Below are 20,504 nucleotides of genomic sequence, written 5' to 3' on the forward strand. Positions count from 1 at the left end.
CTTTAGGTCCTTCCGGAGAACAGTCGACATGGTTCCATACGACACATTTGACTGTTTTGCTAGTTTTTGGATGGTTCTCTTGGGGTTCCTCCTAATCTTTTCTCTGGTGGAATCTATCAGTTTAGGGGTTCTAACAGTTCTTGGACGACCTTGCCCTGGCCTATTCTGAACATCTCCAGTCTCCTCGTAACGTTTTATGGTCCTCCAAACCAACATTCTGTTGACTTTTAGGCTCTTCAAAATATCCTGTTTGGAGTTCCCAGCTTTAAACAGCTCAACAATGGCAGTTCGCTTTTCGACAACACTACATTGACTGTTTTTTAATATCTGAAATGATAAAGATTAATGAGAAGGTGTAAACAAATGACAAATATCAAGGACAATCATCAACAATTGATTTTGAAAAAAATGTAACGCTAAATATTGATGACCCTGTATATACAAAATTTTAATTTTATATTAGTTCAAAATGGCCTATCACAAAAAACATTGCATGTACATCATTGATATTTGATTTTTTGAATGTGCATTAGTTGTAGCTTTTATACCATTTTAAATGAAATACCATTTTAAATGAAAATTATTAAATATTGTTATTAAATTGTCAATTTCTAAAAGTTCAAAACTGCCTTACACAAAAATTATTGCATGTACCTCCATGGTATTAGCTTTGTTGAATGCATCTTGTTTGTAGCTTTCAAACGGGTGCAAACACTTTGCAATTAGCATGAATAATGATCTATATATACAGATTTAATTTAAAGAAATCTTTGTAAATATTGTTAAAAAATGTTCATTTTCTACATTTTTAAAATTGTTTTATGCAAAAACTAGAGCTTGCACATGCATGCAGTTTGCTGCATTAGATGCGCCTTTTAAGCAGATACAAAATGAGCTAATAAAACAGAGAGGCCAAAATTTTCAACTTGCGACCAAGACGCTTCCCTTTCAATTTAAACACAAATAAAACTGCAATGCAAGTTAGTACTCCTGTAAAATTAGATACATTAACTTCACATTATTTCAGTTACATTCAATTTTAAATGGAAACTGAATTCTCAAACACCAAATCATCACTCACTCTCACAACACCACACACAGCCCAGAACTCAACTTCTGACTGAATACAACCCAAAAATCCTTGGCCTAAACTTTGATCTCGTGCTTACTTTTACCACCCAACACAAAACTGCAGCAGCAAAATCCTCAAAAAGCAAAACGTGACATAAGTTCTCTTGGGAACATCAAATGGACAACACTAGGAAACTACTACACACCTACAAAACCATCTGTCATCCAATAATTGATAAAACTGTCAGAACTGGACGCCTATTGCTCCAACTTTACGAAAATTGAGTTAATTTACCTGATTTGTAGAAAGAGCAAAAATGTTCTGTGAGGATTTTGGGAGGGCGCTGTTAGCCTCAACTTGAGCTTCCGTCTTGCATGGCACACAAGAGGAGAATGCAGGTGCAGGGCTGAGATGTGCAGTTGAACATGACTGGGAAGATGTGGAGGACAATGTTGATGTCACTGGCAGTGATGCATGCATTCAATGAAGAAGGATGTAATATACAACTCCTCATGGAATTCTAAACAAGTTCCTACTTTCTTAATGGCATATGAATGTGGTAGCAACACAAATTACTGGTAATAAAATGTCTTTTCATGTCAATACTCAATAATGCAATATATCACTTGCGAGTTTACAAAATTAACTGGATATATTGTTTAAACATGAGTGGCAATTTCAAAACCAGGTACACACTTCTAGTAAGTTCTTATTGGATCAAGTTGGCATGAGTAAATGTTGCAGGCACTTCTATATTTGCATTGTACTGACGTTGCATCACTCAACTTAAAAACTTATATCAATTGACATGAAGGTTCTCTAGCACTATTCTTTGCCATACTCAGATCTATTCTTATATATTCATTGATATGGTTAGGCCATCACATATAATTTTTTTACAACAGATACAGGGAAAATGGTGACTTAGGAAATAGAATAGTGAACCTAAAGTGAGTAACTATGGATCAAATCCACCATAACTTCTAATCAATTAATGAATCAAGATGAGGGTACTTCTTACCTAATTATTATTGCTTAATATTTTAGGCTTGATACTGGGACTTGTTTTCTGATGCCTAACTTGAACATCTGATTATAGCATTGTGCCAATTTTTTCTTGGAAATCTACGCAGGAATTTCATATGCTTTGCAAAACATTTATTTGCACATCAATTCCACCTACCTCATTTCCATATAATAATGGTTCCTCTTTGATGTATACTTCTTCAGTTCCATCCTCAGGCTCCTCCTTTATGTAGATAGCAGAAACTTCAAGGATTGGTGGAGGATTAGCATTTTCTAAAGCTGAAAAATATGTACATTGGTTTCTGGTACATGGGCTATGGAGCAAGATATCTCATGGTAAATATAATGCTCTCTAAATTAATGAGTCATGTGAGCTATAGAAAAAAGTAAATATCACTCAGATGAGTGTGACTCAAGTGAAAAATTCACATACATAGTCATCAAATCTTGTATTGAAACTCCTAAGAAATATATACAGTTGAAAATTCAATCAAATAAATTGACATAACCTCAGTTCCTCCCCTGCATAATAACAGTTGATTAGTATGGCACATGGAATCTTGCTTACCTTCTGACTTTACTTTGCAGTCACCAGGTGATGCTTGAGTGAGGCTCTGCTTCAGGGTAATGGGCACCATTGTCAAATGTGATGCTGGTTATGAATCACGGAGGTAGAAGTTTTTAATTTATTTTGTTGGCAGCAACAGTAGTAGGACTGGAGAGATACAGGAAATTGTAAAGTGTAATGAAGGCTCATGAGTAGGCTTTAATTATAACATATGCAACAACATTCATTAGTCCCAAGTTACTTAAGCACATAATTGATTGTTATATGCATGCATCATCAATATTTGATGCAGACTACTTGGCTACATTTGAATGTGTCATATATATTGGAAATGGGATTAGTCTTAAAAATACATGAAATTCTACAGCATTATTTATAAGAACTATTTGACTGAAAATTTTTCCTTTGAATTCCAAATTGGCTAAAATTAATGGTGGTGACCTCTTCTTTCTTCTTGGTGGAACAAAACAGATGGTGTGTAATGAGGTGACATGAAATGATGTGGTCAATTGTTGCACAACAAAACAATAATATTTTTGAAAAAATGGCATACAGGTGATCTGACAGAGGTATGGAGTGATTTATTATTTTATGCACTGCAAAACAGGCTGTTCACCTTTGTTGTCATTGCCCATCCTGATAGTGGCAACTAGGTAAGGGAGCCCCATACCATATATCAAGAATATACCAAATACCATATACCAAGAATAATTAGAATACAGCAGCCATACTGACAGCATCATATGTTAAGGATATTAGGGATATGGGAGTTACCTGTTAAGGAAATGGCAGTTATTTGGGTGCTGGAGCACTGTAATGCACTTGTACAGGCAGTCAGTTATGCTACCGTGCTCTTCAATTACATAGGTTTATTGTAATTTAGTAGGCATTTAGAAAGAATGCCACAATGCTCAATTACATAGGTACATGGTCATTTAGAAGGCATTTAGAATGCCACCATAAATTAAATGCCCCCTAGTTTTGGAAATCTATCCAGAAATCCAGATTGGCTTGCCAAGCAGCAAGTGGTGAAGATAATTAGCGACATTTTACTGCATGGCAGGTTGCTGCAGTTCCTGGACAGGTGAAGTTGATTATTGTCAATAATCATGACATTCATTGAATGCCATGATTATTGACAATAATCCACTTGCTGCTTGGCAAGCCAATCTGGATTTCTAGATAGATTTCCAAATCTAGGGGGCAAAAACAATCATTTCAGAGGTGATTTTTGAAAACAATTGGTGAAAATTTGTTGTTTTTCTTATTTCACATTGAAAAAGATGTGGAATGTTCATAATAACAGGTTTAATAGACCACATTCCTGGGTGTTGTAAGGTGGAAAATTATTCTGTCATTTCTGCATTCAATTACTCATTCCATATTCAAATAATTTCTTTCTGGTTATAAGATAGTTCCTCCATCCAAATGCTGATAAACATATCCTTGTATTAGCCTTCCTTGTTTTACCCAGTAGAGACTAATCACCTAGATTACATCTTTATAAACTTGTTTAAACCCGGGAGACATCAGTATGAACCCTAGACAAACATGTTAACATTCTACTCCTTTAGCACTTGAAACCTTTAAACTGTAAGCCGATATATTCTCAATAAGTATAAGTATCTAATCTGTAGGTACTTAACTTGTGCCTCATTTATCCTCATTTGTTAACAGTACCCAAACCTACCTCAGGTAGTTAATAATTAATCAGATATGCCTAAAAGTGCATAGAACATTACAGTGTCCCGTGTTTTTGTCTCATTTACCACACAAGTTGCTTTTTCCTGATTTTCCAGCTAGGTTCAAGAGCAGAATCGGAATTTTCTCACCTATGAATGAAATCTGCAAAGTGACAAAGTTTTTTGGCATTTGGAATCTTCCAGCCTGATTACACACTTAAATCATTTCTTAGATAATAAGTAATTCATCTAGCTAGAATTTTCTGGCTCCCTAGAGGCAGAAAAGCTCAAGTTGGAGCTCAAATGGTAAATATATTCCATGCCAGTTTGAAAGTAGATATTTTTCATCATAATTGGGACACAGATATAGCATATTTCCAATTGACCACCAATCAGCCACGGATTAACCCTGCCATCAGTAACCAGCCCATGACATTATCTTGCTTTAAATATTAGGAGCTTTAGGCCACCATATTCTGAAGCAAATAGCCCAGAGTAATGGTTTTCCACCACTGAATGTTGCATCGAATCGTCACTTCATACCCTGACTTAAGACTCTGCAGAAAGGTGCTCAGCCTCAATAGTCGCTTATGGAGTTTCTTAACTATTTATTGGTTCAATAACTCTCCTCATAAATAAGATTCAAGTCTGGAATTTGGAATGCTATCCTAGCTAATTATTTTCAGTATGCAGGCATTAAGATAAATTATGTAAACTTTTTATTTTAACTCTTATCAGGGAGGATAAAATTTTGCACCCTGATATTCATAAAGTGAGCAACTTTATTCATCTAGTATTAGATATATCACTTGAAGTCCACAGGTAGGTGAAACTTCCGTAGATTAAAGCACGACCTGACCTTTGGTTGCCATGGTCTCCTGCAGGCGCAGGCAATAAATTTTCTCTTCAAGGTAAACATGCACTTTTTTCCCTTCCCACTTTGCAGTCTGGTCTATGAATGTCATGGTCGTACAAGAGCGTAACATAGAACATAGAAGCTGCATAAGACCATGAGCATCTCTTACAACCTGTGTTGGAGGGATGATCACCGGCTGAGAGACTAAGAAAACAAAAAGCAATTGATGAATGTAGAGGCAAGGAGGGAGTTAGGGTGAGCCCCAAAGGGGTTGAAAGATGGGATAAATTCCTCAATTTACTCCTGTTTTATATACCTCTTGGCTGAATCTACTGCACTTATTATTACAGGGCTGAAACAATATTTGCACTGGATTTGTCCGTGTTTGTTAAACTGTTGACAGGGCATGATTGTGTGAACAAGATATAGCATATATATATACCTATTTTAGGGTATGAAGGTACCCTCACCCTCATGTTGGCTGTGAGGCTGTCAGGCTGACAACACTTAACGTAGTATACAATGGTAGTGGGTAGGGGAGGGGATCAGGGTGAGCTTGGAGGGGGGAGGAGGCATTTGATTCCTCTAGCCTTTTATTTCTTGAACACTTCCCAGACTGTTCATTGATCTGAACAGTGAGGAAGTATTCCCAACCCTCAAAAAAAATATATATCAATGAACAGACTAAATCATTGCCATGAATGACATATAACAAAGGTTTCAGGAAAGACAATGAGACTATTGTAAAATATAAGCCGATATAAAATAAAAAGCATAGAATAAGCTTGTCTTCAAATTTTTTACTTACCTTTGGGGCATTGAATAATACACTTGTTGATAAACCATGCAACTCTGTCCCATACATGTTAAGCGCACTCAATTCAGGGCCCAATTATCCAAGCAATTAATTCATTCACAAATTCCTCTCCACTCTCCAATTCCTCACCCTTATTCCCACCAATTCCTCACCTTCTTATTCCTCCCCACTATCCTCTTGAAACCACAGCCTTCCTTTCCACAGCATTCCTTTTGCATCAACAGCAGAGGAAACTATCAGCTACCTTGCAAAGTAACCAGGGATTATTTTTTTGAAAATCATTCAATGAGTAAACAGATAATGTAATGAATGTATTAAAATAATTTTATCAACTTGAACTAGACTTATCAACTTAAACTATACTTAGGAAATTGAGAGATTTTAAATAGTAATGAAAATATACCCAGCAGGCATCTGGCGTTCAAACAACATTGTTTATTGGTTGAAATGCTGAACAACCAAAATTAAACATCTGATCAAAGTTGAAATCTGACTAAAACTAGAAAGGACGTAAACAACCTTATTTCAACATTGAAAAATGGTTGATATTGGTACATTTGATGTTAAGCTATTTACAAACATGGAACTCATGTTATCACACCAACATTGAATGAAATACCTATATTTAAGTGTACAAATAATGACCAGAGAATGCAGTTTGATTTTCAAGGAGTTGAACAATTCTTTAGCTTATTTCTATTGCTCATGCATGCAAACTGCCGTGGTCAAGGTTGCTAAGGCGTTGCACAGTCTCCAGCAATCCCGGGATTGAATCCTGCTATGGATGAAAAACAGGTTGTTTCTTCAATTTTGATTCAACCAGAGAATTTGAGGTTGCAGCAATGTTGTAGTAGTAACATTGATTCAACGTTGCATTGTAACGTCAGTACGACATTGCATGAGAGACGTTGCTTCAATTTTCATTCTAGACCTTTTTTCAACGCAATCTCAATGTCGTAATGCGTAGTTGTTTCAACGTCTATTCAAACTTAGAATTCAACATTGCAGCAACGTCATAGTAGCAACATTGATTCAATGTTGCATTGTAACGTCAGTACAACATTTCATTAAAGACGTTGCTTCAATTTTCATTCTAAACCTCCTTTCATCCCGATCTCAAATCTCAATGTTGTAATGCATAGTTGATTCAACCACTGAATGCCTGCTGGGAATGGTTCGATGTAAGCGTAACTAAAAAAATTCATGCACAATTATTAGTGCAGTTCAAACCTCACTATTCTTGTGCACCCTCAGCAAAGTCACTACTCTGCCAGACACTGCCGCCATAATTTGCCCTCAGCTTGCCCAGTGTGCCGAGTTTAGAGTTAGAGCATCCGTAAACAGGTGTATTAAGCTCAAACTGTAACAAGCGGACAACAGACTGCCACCAAGTTACCAACCAACCCAGCTTGCCAGTGGAACTGCATGCAATGATGCATCCTACCATGCAGCCCGTGCACCAGCAGTGACCAGCACCATCAGGTGACCAGACGCAAACAGTTACTTTTAGCTCACATCTGGGGTTAGCTTCCAGAAAGCTAGTTCTGTTCCAAAATCTATCATCCTAAGATAAGCCACCATGGTGTGGAGAAGTGACAGTGTCTCTGTCCAGAGCTGCGGGGCACTGACATAGATGCAGCTTTCAGGATGGAATTTGTCAAAAAATTGGAGGTGCTGTTAGCATCTTCAGAGCCACACTTCAAATCAACCAGTGTCTCATTGAGGAGCTGCTGATAGCGTGGCCAGTTAGCTTGTAAAAGCTTCCACCGGAATGGAGCCTTATCACAGGACCTGTCTTTTGATACCAATTTTGCAGCAAATTGGAAAATGGTCACTGCTAAGATCCAGCCCCTGAGTGCTGAGTCAGAATAGCCTGAGTAGATAGAGTGGGAGACTGGGAGTGGGAGTCTTTATGACAGAGTTCTCAAATCTCAATAGAATTTTACTTAAAAAATGGTAAGCAAGAGATGAATCAAAAGCAAAATAATGACAAGAATAATAACAGAGATGCAATTATTGCAAGAATATATGGCAATAGCTTAAAAAATCAATTCGTTAGAATTTCCCCTCCATTCATTGACCGTTAAGCAAAGTGGCAGCCATTAGGGCTATGCCCCTACTGCATTTACAGGCATAGCTAATAGTAATACTAATACAGGGTCCTTAAAAAAAGTGTCTGATTTCAATAGGCTTTTGCAAAAATCATATGGCACATACAGAACAATTAATTTCATTTGTGAATAGCTTATTTGATGCCATTTTACATCACTTAGTACACTTTAGTTGGTTTTGAAAATTATGTTTGATAAATGATGTCCCCCATTGTTAAGACATTCACGAAGTCTTTCCCAGAAGTTGCCCATAGCTCTTCCTGTAACTTCCCTTGGAATGGCTGCCACTTCCTGCCTAATGGCATGTTTTAGCTCTTGCAGATTTCTGGGACGATGTTTGTACACTTCAGCCTTTAGGTAGCCCCACAGGAAGAAATTGCAAGGTGATAAGTTGGGTGACCGTGGGCATGGGGGCCAGGAAATGTCTCCTCTTGAAGACACAAGGCATCCAGAAATTAGAAAACAACTCTCTCAACATTTCCATGGACCGGCAAGCGGTGTGAGCTGTGGCTCCGTCCTGTTGGAACCAAACTTCTTCTTCCTCATGGTCTAAAACAAATTGGTTGATCTTGGGTCGAAAAAATGTCTCTATCATGTGACAATAGCAATCGGCATTGACCGTTACTGTTTGTCATCTTAAAAAAAAAATACGGTCCCCACACACCAAATTCCGCAACGGCGCACCAAACTGTGACTTTTAGGCTGTGTAGTGGTTGTTGGTGGACTTTCCTAGGATTTTCTGCAGCCCAATAGTGGAAATTCTGCTTGTTAACAGTTCCACACAAGTGGAAATGGGTTTCATCAGAAGAAATGAAGACAGCATATGGGGGAATGTTCTACAAAATTTCACCACATGCAGCCTTGCAAGTTTCAACATCTCCTTCAGACAACTTTTGGGCAACCATTATTTTGTAGGGATGCAGTTGAAGTTCTTTATGCAGAATTCTCCATACACTCGTTTCTGACAATGCCAGGGCAGCTGCATATTCAACCGCTGACCGCTTTGGAGACTGTTGGATGGATGTTCTCACTCGCAGTCTCGCGGCATCAAATGAGCTATTCACAAATAAAATTAATTGTTCTATATATGTCGTATGATTTTTGCAAAAGCCTATTGAAATCAGACACTTTTTTTTGAAGGACCCTGTAGAAGTTTATCATCAACCCATCTTTTTTTAGTCATTTACCTATTTCTTTTTTGGCTCCACAGAATTGGTATTTGGTATGTAACACCGGCACCATAAATAATAGCATTATTTGCAGTCAATAGTTTTTTGGGCCATTTTGAGAATGTCAATTTTATTTTATGACACTGAAACAACATAATGTTTCAAAATATGACACCGAAACAATTAAGTGATTGATGCCGGTTTGGAGGTGAAGAAGACGTCATGCGCCAACCGCTCATAACACCTGGACTTAGCAATGATTACCTATTTAATACATATCTTCATCTTTCATTTTCAATTTCTTTCCTCTTTCCATTGGTAATGGTGCATGCTCTCCACGTAGTTGTTGGTTTCTCATGATGTGAAGCAATGCAATGAGAAGGAAATTGTCATTAGGTCCAGTATTCTTCATCGGCTAGTAGTAGGTAGTTAAACGACCAGTTTGTGTGTGATACGCAGCAGTTGCTCGCACCATGGAGTGCTGAACTCTTCTGGGTCTGGGGTAATTGCCTCCACCGAGAAGCACACACACAGAAATGTGAGGGACTCCCAGGGCATTGATGCTTGATAAACAACTCTATGAAGAAAGAGATCAGAGGAACCAATGTGTTGAATGTATAATTAGGAGAGCAGGTTGACGTTCCCGTAGCAGTGTGCGGATTCTCTGCGGACATGCCTTGGGTTACGTGCAAGGATTTGTGAGTGTAATTCAGCAACTGCTGAGGTACGGATAATGTTCTAGTGTCATGTTAATATCCAACTGTATCTGTTGATAGTGTACCTATTATATCGTGTTTCTTGGAGTTGTAATAATATTGTGTTGTTTGCTGATGTTTAAACGACGATGTAGGTTGATTGTTGAACGATGTTTTTGTTGATTTGCCGGTCATAGAAAGTAATAATTTTACTCGTTCAGTTGAGATTTCAGAGAAAATCTCAAGTTTTGATCGAATTTAATGCTTCCTCTTACTTATATAAATAAAGTTTAGGGTATAGGTAGCCTTGCAAACTTATTGCCTGGTCCGTAATTTGCTAGGCATTTTAAGACTAGACTAGAAGAAAGTGTTGACTAGAAAGTGTTGGGAATCACTCAGCGAACGAGCTTGTCGCATCATTGAACGAGGGAAGTATCGTACCGTAAGATGGATGGTTTATTCTCATTACAACGCACGTCAGCTCTCAAGAATGAAATAATGGTTTCATCTCATGTCGGTCCAATATAATTTCAGCGAAGCCTAAAGAACGCGTGGGTCAAATAAAATATCAAGTAGGTTTGTCATATTGGATATGCGAAAGACATAACTTATTTCTGCAGAAATGGAACATTTCTACCAAACACCACACCGCCCAGAAACACACTAAGATACTCGAAATTTGAAGCGAAGTCACTCATAACACTCGTAAGTTATTTATCTATTGAAGCACAATGGGCACAAGTGAAGAATAAGAGACACGCTGCACAACACAGTACACAAATGATGATGCACAACACAGTACACAAATGATGAATATTCAACAGTGCAACATTCGAAATATATTCAACAGTTCGAGAAACAGACGTTGCTCAAGCCGTTGGCTGCTCATTCAGTTATCGATACAAAGATTGGATCGAACTACGGAATTACCCTAACAAGTAATAACATCAAGTTTATAACAGCTTGCAACGTATTAAGTGGAAGAGGTTAGTTAGGAAGGTGAGAGCACAACACGGCACGTCTAGAATCGAGATCATAAATATTTTCCTTAAAAATAATCTAACGCTGCTAGGGTCTCGGCAAATACTAATCTAATATCTGACATTTATTATTGCACAAGCATGGCTACGAATCTTCTTATCTATTAGTTGTTTAATTAATGAATCATGACGCGTGTTCAGACCCGAGGATTTCAAAGGTAAGCAGGCTACGTTGACGAAGCACTAATAAGCCAGAAGTCGGACCCCAGTGAAAGAGGAAGTGGGACATGACAATTATTTCATAAATGAAAAAGTCATATCAAACATTACTTTTGTGAAGTAATGGCGGGCATGTCATTGCATTGATTGAAGTTGCAGTGAGAGATGTATCATTTATTATATAAAATAACAGACGTGTCCTCTTGTATACCCAATATTCGCATTACGCGAAACGAGTTGTTTCGGAACCTTTCCTTCACCTTAATATTTTATTGTAGGAATAGGGAGGAAAGTTTGTAAATAAAAATGAGAATTTTGTACTGAATTGCTGCATCAAAACCTGCAGTGCACATAACTGTATGTTAATAAATGGTCGGTGAAATGCAGGAGGCTCTGGATAATTAATGAATACTTAAGATGCGTAAACCCTAACAAATTCATGTATATGATTCACTCAAAACGCAACACTTTTCTATAATGAATCGTCGATATATCCGTTGTAATAAACAATACATTAATTATGATACAAAAAAATGAGAGGCAAAACCATCGTAATGAACATTGGAACCTCAAACAGTAGATCAGAACTCTACTAAATAACTATTTACAAGCAACATCTACGCGTTCTTTCAACTCGCGTTTCAACACATAATAAAACACGTGTTTAGCTTCGTTTAAACAAATATTTCAACTCACTTCAATGCATAAATTTAACCAACTTTGATGTGTATATTTCAATTCGGTTTGAACGCTCATTTTGACTTATGTTAATACGCAGATTTATACTCACTCTGATGCGCAAATTCCAATTCGCATTAATACGTAAATTTCAACTCAATTTAATGACTATTTCAACTCGTTCTGATGGGCATAATTTAACTCCAGAGTAAACTTATCCCAAGCACGCGACAACACCTAACTGTCACGTAGAAGTGACAGAACAGAAGTAGAAGTACGCGTATGTAATTTACGTACGAGAGCGAAGCGACACGACCAAATAAATGAACGAGATGTGCTTAGACAAACCTAACGACTACGTTATATTTATTTCTTTGAGGGCGCTGCTACAGTCTACACGCTGTAACCTTACAGTGGTCGAGCGGATTACATATGCAATCAGCGCCAACGAAATTCGACCGTAACGAAACCGAACGGAAAGGCGATTAATCAGGTTAGTTTCTCCACGCGACCACTGCATGGTTTAAATGCTATCCAGAATAGCCTACATAGAATTCACAAATTTCTCTTCTATTTCATATAGCTGACTTTTCGCAGGCTCTCGTTGATACCTGCTGACCTTTCCTATCATCTTCCTTCTGCACCACATGCTCACCACCTTCGTGTGTGCACCCCCGATAAGGGGAGATAAGCGGCTGATAATGCACATATTAGGCCGATAGGGGGAGATAAGTGGCTGATAAGAGGAGATACGTGGCCCATATCTGCATTAGAGTAATTGGTTGAAATTAAGGAGGTAATTAGGGCTTAGGTATCTAAAGTTCAAATTGAGGACGCAACTAAAGGCTTTGGTAACCCAAGGTTCAAATAAATCAAATAATTCACAAAAATAAGACTTTCAAACTCAGATTTTATTAAGAAACGTAGAACATTAAGTGTTATCTACATGAATATCCGATCATAATTTTTATAAGAAAAGAAAATCAATGCACGAAATGAAACTCAAAATTAACAGAACTAATACATTGATTGGCGTTTATAGAAACAAGTACTGTATTTACTTTAAGCGAAGTTGTATCAAGTGGAATAGTAGCTTCTATAGTCTAGTGCATAACATAACGTGCATATAACGTATAGTCTAGTGCATAAACATAAAGATGACTTCTAGATATACGGTCAAAGCACTACGTATATTAACTAAATAATTAGTGGTACACTTGTTTCATTTAACTCAACTGCCGTTAGTAATCTTACACTTAGATTAATAAGACATTCTCGAAATATTATACCGATGTACTTCCTGCCTTCGTGTAGGTTGTAATAACCCAGTTTACCCAATGATAAAAGGCGGATCAGTGATGATCGAAAAATGCCAATATATAGAATATATTGCCCCATCAATTTTTCTGAATGTAAATGTTCCAAAAGCCACCCAAGTGCATCACTTAATATAGATCACTATTACACCTCGATTCACCGTACCATAAACACACAATAGCAGTGCAGAGCACTATAATGATGACGTCATTATATTTCTTTTTCCCCAGAAACTAGCCATTGCTCTTAAAGTCGTTAACAAAGTTTCTCAGTATTGGTTGACAAATCGTGTCTAGTGATTAACCTCGAGAACTGGTAACATGCACACAAATCCATCGACTTGCAGCTATGGTTCATAGCTATGTATCGTTAACACTAACAGAAGATTAATAATGTTAGCTTTCCCTTAATGGCATTTAAAAAGGCAGCAAATTCTTTCCACGGTTCCTGCGTAATATAGTCAAAATATACCTGATAAAAATTGAAATCACTTCAAAGGTTACCTCATTTTGGCGTAGCCAGAATAACAAAGTGACCGACGCTATAGTAACGAACATTTAATATTGAACGAAAACGCCCAGGTAATCGACATTCGCAACCAAGATGCCCCAATTTTATAAAAAATCAGCCGTTATTATAAAGAAGTTCACTTCAATCAGAAACTTTAATGACGCAAGTTGACTGCGATCCTAAACTTTCAAAGTTGAATTGAACTCTTTAACGCTCATGAATTTAATGAAGCTCATGAATTTGATGAAGCTTTAACGCTTTAGCGCTCTTTCAAACAACCATGAAGCGAGTTTTATACCACATTTTTGCTCGTGAACGTAATATATTATTAATTTGTGGCACGAAATGTGAACCTCTGCTCCGCCGGAGCTCTTGATATGATATATTATAAGGTACAATTTATGTTCAATTAATACATAATCAATATCCACGCAAAAATTAGTAAAATTTTGGAAAATTGAGGAAAAAAAACTGCAGGAAGATCAAGTTCTGCAAGATGGCGGCCGTGATACAAAAACCAAGTGTAGGCCACCGCACGGCCTGCACCTGACGCCACAACAGCCATCTTATTGACCTTCCTTCTTTTTTCTTTCTGCTACAAAGTTCAACCGCTTTCGCTAAAACAACCGACAATTCCGTGTAGAGATTTTGCAATAATCGAATATCTATTGTACTTTATAATGTTGGAGTGCTTGTCTCACTAGCACTGGACCAATGCACGTATGTCAAAAACTGACTCACTCATTTCTCTGACCGTGATGAATATCACCAATTTATAGCCAGAAATTCACACGTTATGAGTCACACGTTACGATTAACATATAAAAAAAAATAAATTCGCACGTTACGATTCACAAATACAAAAAAACAGCACACGCATCCTTAGTGCTGCTCGCCAACAATACGTAATAGAGTTAGTTGTAATTATATGGTTTCATATGAATGTTAATAACTATGTACCACGGATATAGAAATTATTAACTAATGAACCGAACTCTAATGGATAGAAAGCAATATTACTACATTTTCTTACTCTAATTATATTCTAATCAAACCGACTAATTTTTAAGTCTTAACTTAATACTTGTTTAAATCTTCAACTTAATTATTAATTGTATCTCTTATTTATCAAACATTAATGACATTTATATCGTCCAGCCCGCAGAAGCTAGCAAGAAAGAGGCAGCGTAAGCAACTCCTAGAGACGAAGTGACAAGGAGGGACAGGTGAAAAGCAACAGAAACGAAGACACCCGAACAAGAGGTCGCTTACACGGGACGTCGGCCGCCCGCACGAGAGAGACAAAATAACTTAATGTAAGGAATCCTACCTACATAATAACTTAATGTAAGGAATCCTACCTACATAATAACTAAACCTCACAACTGAGACCTGCCCCCTGAGTACGCAATCCCCCTGGGTACGCGAAATCATATTGGGCTTTTGACAAGCACTGACACATGTCAGAAGTCCCCCTTGGAGATGGTCGCTAAGTAGGCATCCTAGTAAGTGCAGGAGATCCTAGTCCTATAATTAGGATGCGTGACCGATGAGGAGAGATACTAGCTCGATAGGCGAGATACATCCCCGATAATTAGGATACGTGACCGATGAGGAGAGATACTAGCTCGATAGGAGAGATACATCCCCGATAATTAGGATACGTGACCGATGAGGAGAGATGCTGGCCCGATAGAAGAGACAAGTCTCAGATAATTTGGGTACGTGACCGATAAGTGAATATTCTCGATGGCAAAGGGAGAATCGTCCTCATATTACCTAGCAGAGTGACATGATGCACCAAATGCGTCACCTAGATGCGCCATCGTAACACCGAGGCCGTATGTTGTACTAACACCAATACATTAACAGTAGACTAGTTAATCCTCAAAAGTCTTATAACTGAAATTAAGACGCAGAAGATGCCTTAAAGAATATAAGGAAGTGTAAACAATTCTTCGAATCGATGTATCACAGAACCGTTAAAATCTTGACGACTGCCACAGTAAAGAATAGACGTAATAATAAACTTGATTATGGAGGACATGTTGCCAGTAATTAATGTAGCGATTCAGCTATATAGCTATAGCTATCAGCGATTGATTGATCATAGCTTTATGTATGGTTATATATAGCTATCAGCGATTGATTTTCCTCTAATATATTTATAATCATACCAGTAATAAAATTATAGAGGATATAAAGCGGAATCAGAGTGTGCAAAATGAATATAGAAGCATAAATAATAAAATTGTAAAAATATAGTATTAGATACATACCTTCTCAACCTTCCATCTAAATAATAGAGAAACTTCAATGCACCTCGTATAAGAGTAAGTTCATAATTTCAATTTGATTCAATTTTATTAAGTGGAACGTCACGTCACGAAACACAGCTGAACCCATTTCATCTAAAAGCTTATCTTTCCATGAACATAATAAAAGCTTATTCTTATATATATTCAATAGCTTATTCTTATCCATGAAGTATCCACGCCCTGCACATCAACGTATTCGGTAATACAGAGTTAACATTTCAGAGCAAAATCCACGCTAAACTAACATTTTGCGTAATAACCGTTAATTGATATTATTACAGGTATTTGCCTCTCATTCATATAATTCCTGCTATCGCCTACCGTCGTTGTAGGTAAGCAACGGCCTGAAGCAGAGATCGTGTTGCCTGCTACGAATTTTCTTTAGTTAACCACAGCATTGGAAATTACAAAGAAGCGTAAAATGTATAATAAACAAAAGTGGTCGATATGAGACAAGAGTGTTTAGTTAACTATAACATTGGAAACCATAAAGAACCTTAAAATATATAATATATAAAAGTGGTCCATATGAGACCAGAGTCTGTAGTTAACTATAACATTGAAAACTAAAAAGAACCTTAAAATATATAATAGACAGGGGTACGCAGCCGTGCACCACCAAATTTGTGCACCAATCAGCCTTGAAATGAACGACTAGCATATTTCCGGATGACAACCAATCAGCCACGGATTAAGCCATCCGTCGGTAACCAGCCCGTGACATCATCTTGCTTTGAATATTAGGAGCTTTACGCCACCATATTCTGAAGCGAATAGCCCAGAGAGTAATGGTTATGCACCACTGAACGTTACATCGAATCATCACTTCACAGCTTGACTTTAGCTCGAACTGTAACTTGCGGACAAAGGACTGCGACCAACCAGCCCAGGTCGCCAGGGGAACTGCATTAATCCTACCGTGCACCGCCAGACGGTCACTTTTAGCTCACAACTTCCGGGGTTAGGTTTCAGAAAGCATTGTTCTGTTCCAAAATTGATCGTCGTACGACGCGTGGCCGTTCGACCGTAGGCTGATTCGAACCATGGGACAGAATCCGACAGATACGGACGGCTCCGGCGTGCTCCGTCCGGGTGGTGTAAAATGTTTTCGCGTATTGGCAGACGACGCTGGGCCCTTCTACGTCAGGCTGTTTTCCTGTAGGCTGATTTATTGATCCAATTCAAAGGATGTGATCTGTCTGGTGGCTTATGGCTGAAAATGTTACAGTCAGAATTGTTGTAGGCTAAGTTCTTCAGGGTAGGGATCATGATAGTCCATTCGAAGCACGGCAGTGGCCGTCTCTGACAGGCGTCCCATAGACAGGAGTGGTCGATATGAGACAAGAGTGTTTAGTTAACTATAACATTGAAAACTATAAAGGACCTTAAAATATTTAATATGCAAGAGTGCTTAGTTAACTATAACATTGAAAACTATAAAGAACCTTAAAATATATAATATACAAGAGTGGTCGATATGAGATATGAGTGAAAGACGTCGCACCTTCATGACGCGCATGGTGTCCAGGAGGCCGAGGAGCTTCTTGACGCCCACGAAGACCTCGCCGTGAGTGATGTGTCTGCACACCTCGTCTACCTGTGAACATGAGGTACGTCAAGCTACGTAACATATTCCTGTATTAAAATATAAAATATCAACTGTTACATGAGGCACGACAACTGTATTACGGTGCTCTGATTGGCTGCCTCACGAAGACCTCGCCGTGAGCGATGTGTCTGCACACCTCGTCCACCTGTGAACATGAGGTACGTCAAGCTACGTAACATATTTCTGTATTAAAATATAAAATATCAACTGTTACACGAGGTAAGACAACTGTATTGCGGTGCTCTGATTGGCTGCCTCACGAAAACTAGCCGTCCGTGTTCCGTAGAGTATATGTGGCGGAGCACGAGAAAAAAAGCAATACAGTTTCATTTCATATTGTTTAGAACGTTTTCAGTCATCAATTTTGCAGTCAGAAACCAACTACTTCGATGCGTAGAAAGAATCGCGGCATAATTAAGATGGAAGACATCTAAAAATTAAATTAATAAATAGAGGCCAGAACTCATTGCATCGAAGGAAATTCAGGTTATGCAGCCATACACAATAATTCTCTTCGACTCCAAGTTTTTCATTTCGACTCCAAGTTTTTCGTTCGATTAGATGTTTACGAGTATTACGTGATTGATGATCAGCGTTTCATATATCTCAAAGCCACTTACTTTGTCAATTGATTAAATAAACAAATGTTTCGATATAAATCTCAGTTACTAATCATCTTCCAACCATCAGCCGAAACGCCAATCACACTACACGAGAAACTCATTTACCTATCACCCTCCTATCAGGAAATTTGGAATCTCAAGGCCATAACATCCCTCCAGGTATCAAGAACCCTAAGTTCGTTTGGTGGAACCAATCTAAGGCCAGGCTGCAAGCATTACCTTTTGACAACGACCAAGAGCCGCCCACCACCACACCTCAGCAGAAGACATGGCCTGGGACTCCTCCAGCACCATCCTGACGTCCTCCACCTCCCTGATGTAGGGCACCCGCAGCACCGCCGTGAACATCGGCAGCAGCCCCAGCTCCTCCAGCACCTCTCGCCTCTTGCTCGTGCAGATCACCAGCAGCTTCCGACCCTGGGGTGACTCACTCATTACAACCCCATTCAATATATAAATATCTATGTTATACATGATAAGAATTACAACACCGTTCCTCGAGCAGCCAAAGGCTAATAATACTAAACTCAATTTGTTGTGGCGCTTATAAACGTCATGTTGTTTACTGAGAATTAGTGCGGGGTATTAAATACAGCACATCATGTATATACTACATCATGTATATACTATTTATACTGCCTTTCTGTTAGGACCAGTTCTACTACTGACCTTAGGAGGCGAGGACGACAGAAGCGAGTACATGGCGTCGAGCACAATGGACTGGTAGCGCGGGCCTATGGGGGAGTAGCCCATCAGCTGTTCCAGGTCGTTCATGAAGATGCAGCTCAGCTCCGACCTATACGCGTCGTCAAACATCTGAAACGAAACCTTCATATAAGCAAGCAAGAACTTAGTACAACACTTGCGAATACAGCCAAATACCTCAAACAAAACCAAGATCACGGAAAGTGTATGTTGATTGTTGAACGATGTTTTTGTAGATTTGCCGGTCATAAAAAGTAATAATTTCATTTGTTCAGTTGAGATTTCAGAGAAAATCTGCAGTATTGATCGAATTTGCTGATTCCTCTTACATATAAAAGTATAGTTAAGGGTATAGGTAGCCTTGCAAACGGCACAAACCTGAGACGGCAAACGTGAACTTATATAAAAACACTATAATCTATAGATCATTGTAAAGATTCGTAAATTTACACATATATATAGGTGATATTTATTTACGCTACAACTTTGTTGAGACATACCTTTTTGATACGCAGGCACTTGGAGGACTCTGTGTACCCGACCATTTCGCTCGATGTGATCACTTTGACGAAGGGGAAGTCGCTGTTCTTGGCGAGGTAAGCGGCCAGGGCCGAGGTGCCCGCCGTAGGGGCGCCCTCCAGCAGCAGACACAGGCGGTTGCTCGTCTCCGGGGACCTGAACGTAACGAATTTTTATTTCTTTTTATCATCGAGCATAGGCTACCTATGCATTAGAATCTATAGTTGAGTTTTGATGGCTGCACGCTTGCAAGGTTTATAAGTCGGACATGAGCTTCAGGGTGCGGGCCCATGTAGGTTGTTGCGAGGCTCTAGATACGTAATTTAATCCCATAAGGTAAGTTAAGGCTAATATGACACAATGTGCTAGTAGTAACGCCGTGTCTCAACAATGTTTCTACAGGATTCGTGTTAATGAAGAAATAAAAAATTGCACACAGAATTTTTAAAATAATATCGAAATTACATTGGTTGGCAGAAATATTTTAAGCGCAAAACATCTGAATGATGACATGAAGGAGTCGTTGTTCGCTGAAAGATGCCAAAAGCTGGCATATGTTGTATTCTGTTGCAATAAAACTACACTAAGTGATGCAAGGGAAAATATAAAACGGAGCAAAAAGCATAGATCAAGGAATGAGAAGTGTGGAGTACCACAAAGCAGAGCTTTATCTTCAAAGATGGTCTTCTCGCGCCGGTGTACCTAAGTAGCCACCTATGAAATGCCAGTTAGAAACTATTATAGAACTGCTATGATTTGAAAGTGAGGTATGAGGAAGCGAGTGTGAAGAAGTTGAGCTCACCGGGCCTGCTTGACGAACATGAGGCCCCGCTCCAGCAGGTCCCTGGTGTGGCCCCAGCTGATGATGCCGCGCTCGATGAACTCATTGAGGGCCTCATCGCTGGTGCCAAGGGAAGGCTTCACGTCGTTCTCCAGGGAGTAGATGAAGTCCGCTCGGGTCACCTGGGTGGTCAAAGTTAAACCATTATATAGGCAAGGTTCAACTATTAGCTGCTATACAGGATAGACC

At 38.6% G+C, this 20,504-nt stretch overlaps 1 protein-coding gene and 1 long non-coding RNA gene across 7 annotated transcripts in view; both read right to left on the bottom strand.

Annotated features, from left to right (window-relative positions):
* Positions 1 to 20,504, bottom strand: part of LOC108666708 (vesicle-fusing ATPase 1-like) — a 63,571-nt gene that overhangs the window by 24,453 nt on the left and 18,614 nt on the right. For 2 of the 3 annotated variants that reach the window (XM_047879521.1, XM_018153624.2), the window contains exons 8-12: positions 20,277 to 20,437; positions 19,456 to 19,630; positions 18,920 to 19,066; positions 18,506 to 18,667; positions 17,523 to 17,615 (exon numbers count right to left, since the gene is read on the bottom strand). In XM_047879521.1, coding sequence (XP_047735477.1) covers positions 17,523 to 17,615; positions 18,506 to 18,667; positions 18,920 to 19,066; positions 19,456 to 19,630; positions 20,277 to 20,437 — 738 coding nt within the window. Of the gene's footprint in view, positions 1 to 17,522; positions 17,616 to 17,685; positions 17,773 to 18,505; positions 18,668 to 18,919; positions 19,067 to 19,455; positions 19,631 to 20,276; positions 20,438 to 20,504 lie in introns of those variants that run through there. The other variant, XM_018153625.2, reaches the window with a different exon arrangement.
* LOC125177578 lies at positions 1,477 to 6,307 on the bottom strand. Of its 4 annotated transcripts, none has more exons than XR_007156581.1 (4): positions 6,174 to 6,307; positions 2,667 to 2,813; positions 2,256 to 2,377; positions 1,477 to 1,501 (listed from the first exon to the last, which is right to left on the bottom strand). It is a non-coding gene; the product is annotated as an uncharacterized LOC125177578 (long non-coding RNA). The 4 variants fall into 4 exon arrangements; XR_007156582.1 differs by lacking the exon at positions 6,174 to 6,307 and adding an exon at positions 6,013 to 6,163; XR_007156580.1 differs by lacking the exon at positions 6,174 to 6,307 and adding an exon at positions 3,441 to 4,278.

The sequence above is a fragment of the Hyalella azteca genome, unplaced genomic scaffold, assembly GCF_000764305.2.
Source record: "Hyalella azteca isolate HAZT.00-mixed unplaced genomic scaffold, Hazt_2.0.2 contig3272, whole genome shotgun sequence".
In the NCBI taxonomy this organism is placed as follows: domain Eukaryota; kingdom Metazoa; phylum Arthropoda; class Malacostraca; order Amphipoda; family Hyalellidae; genus Hyalella; species Hyalella azteca.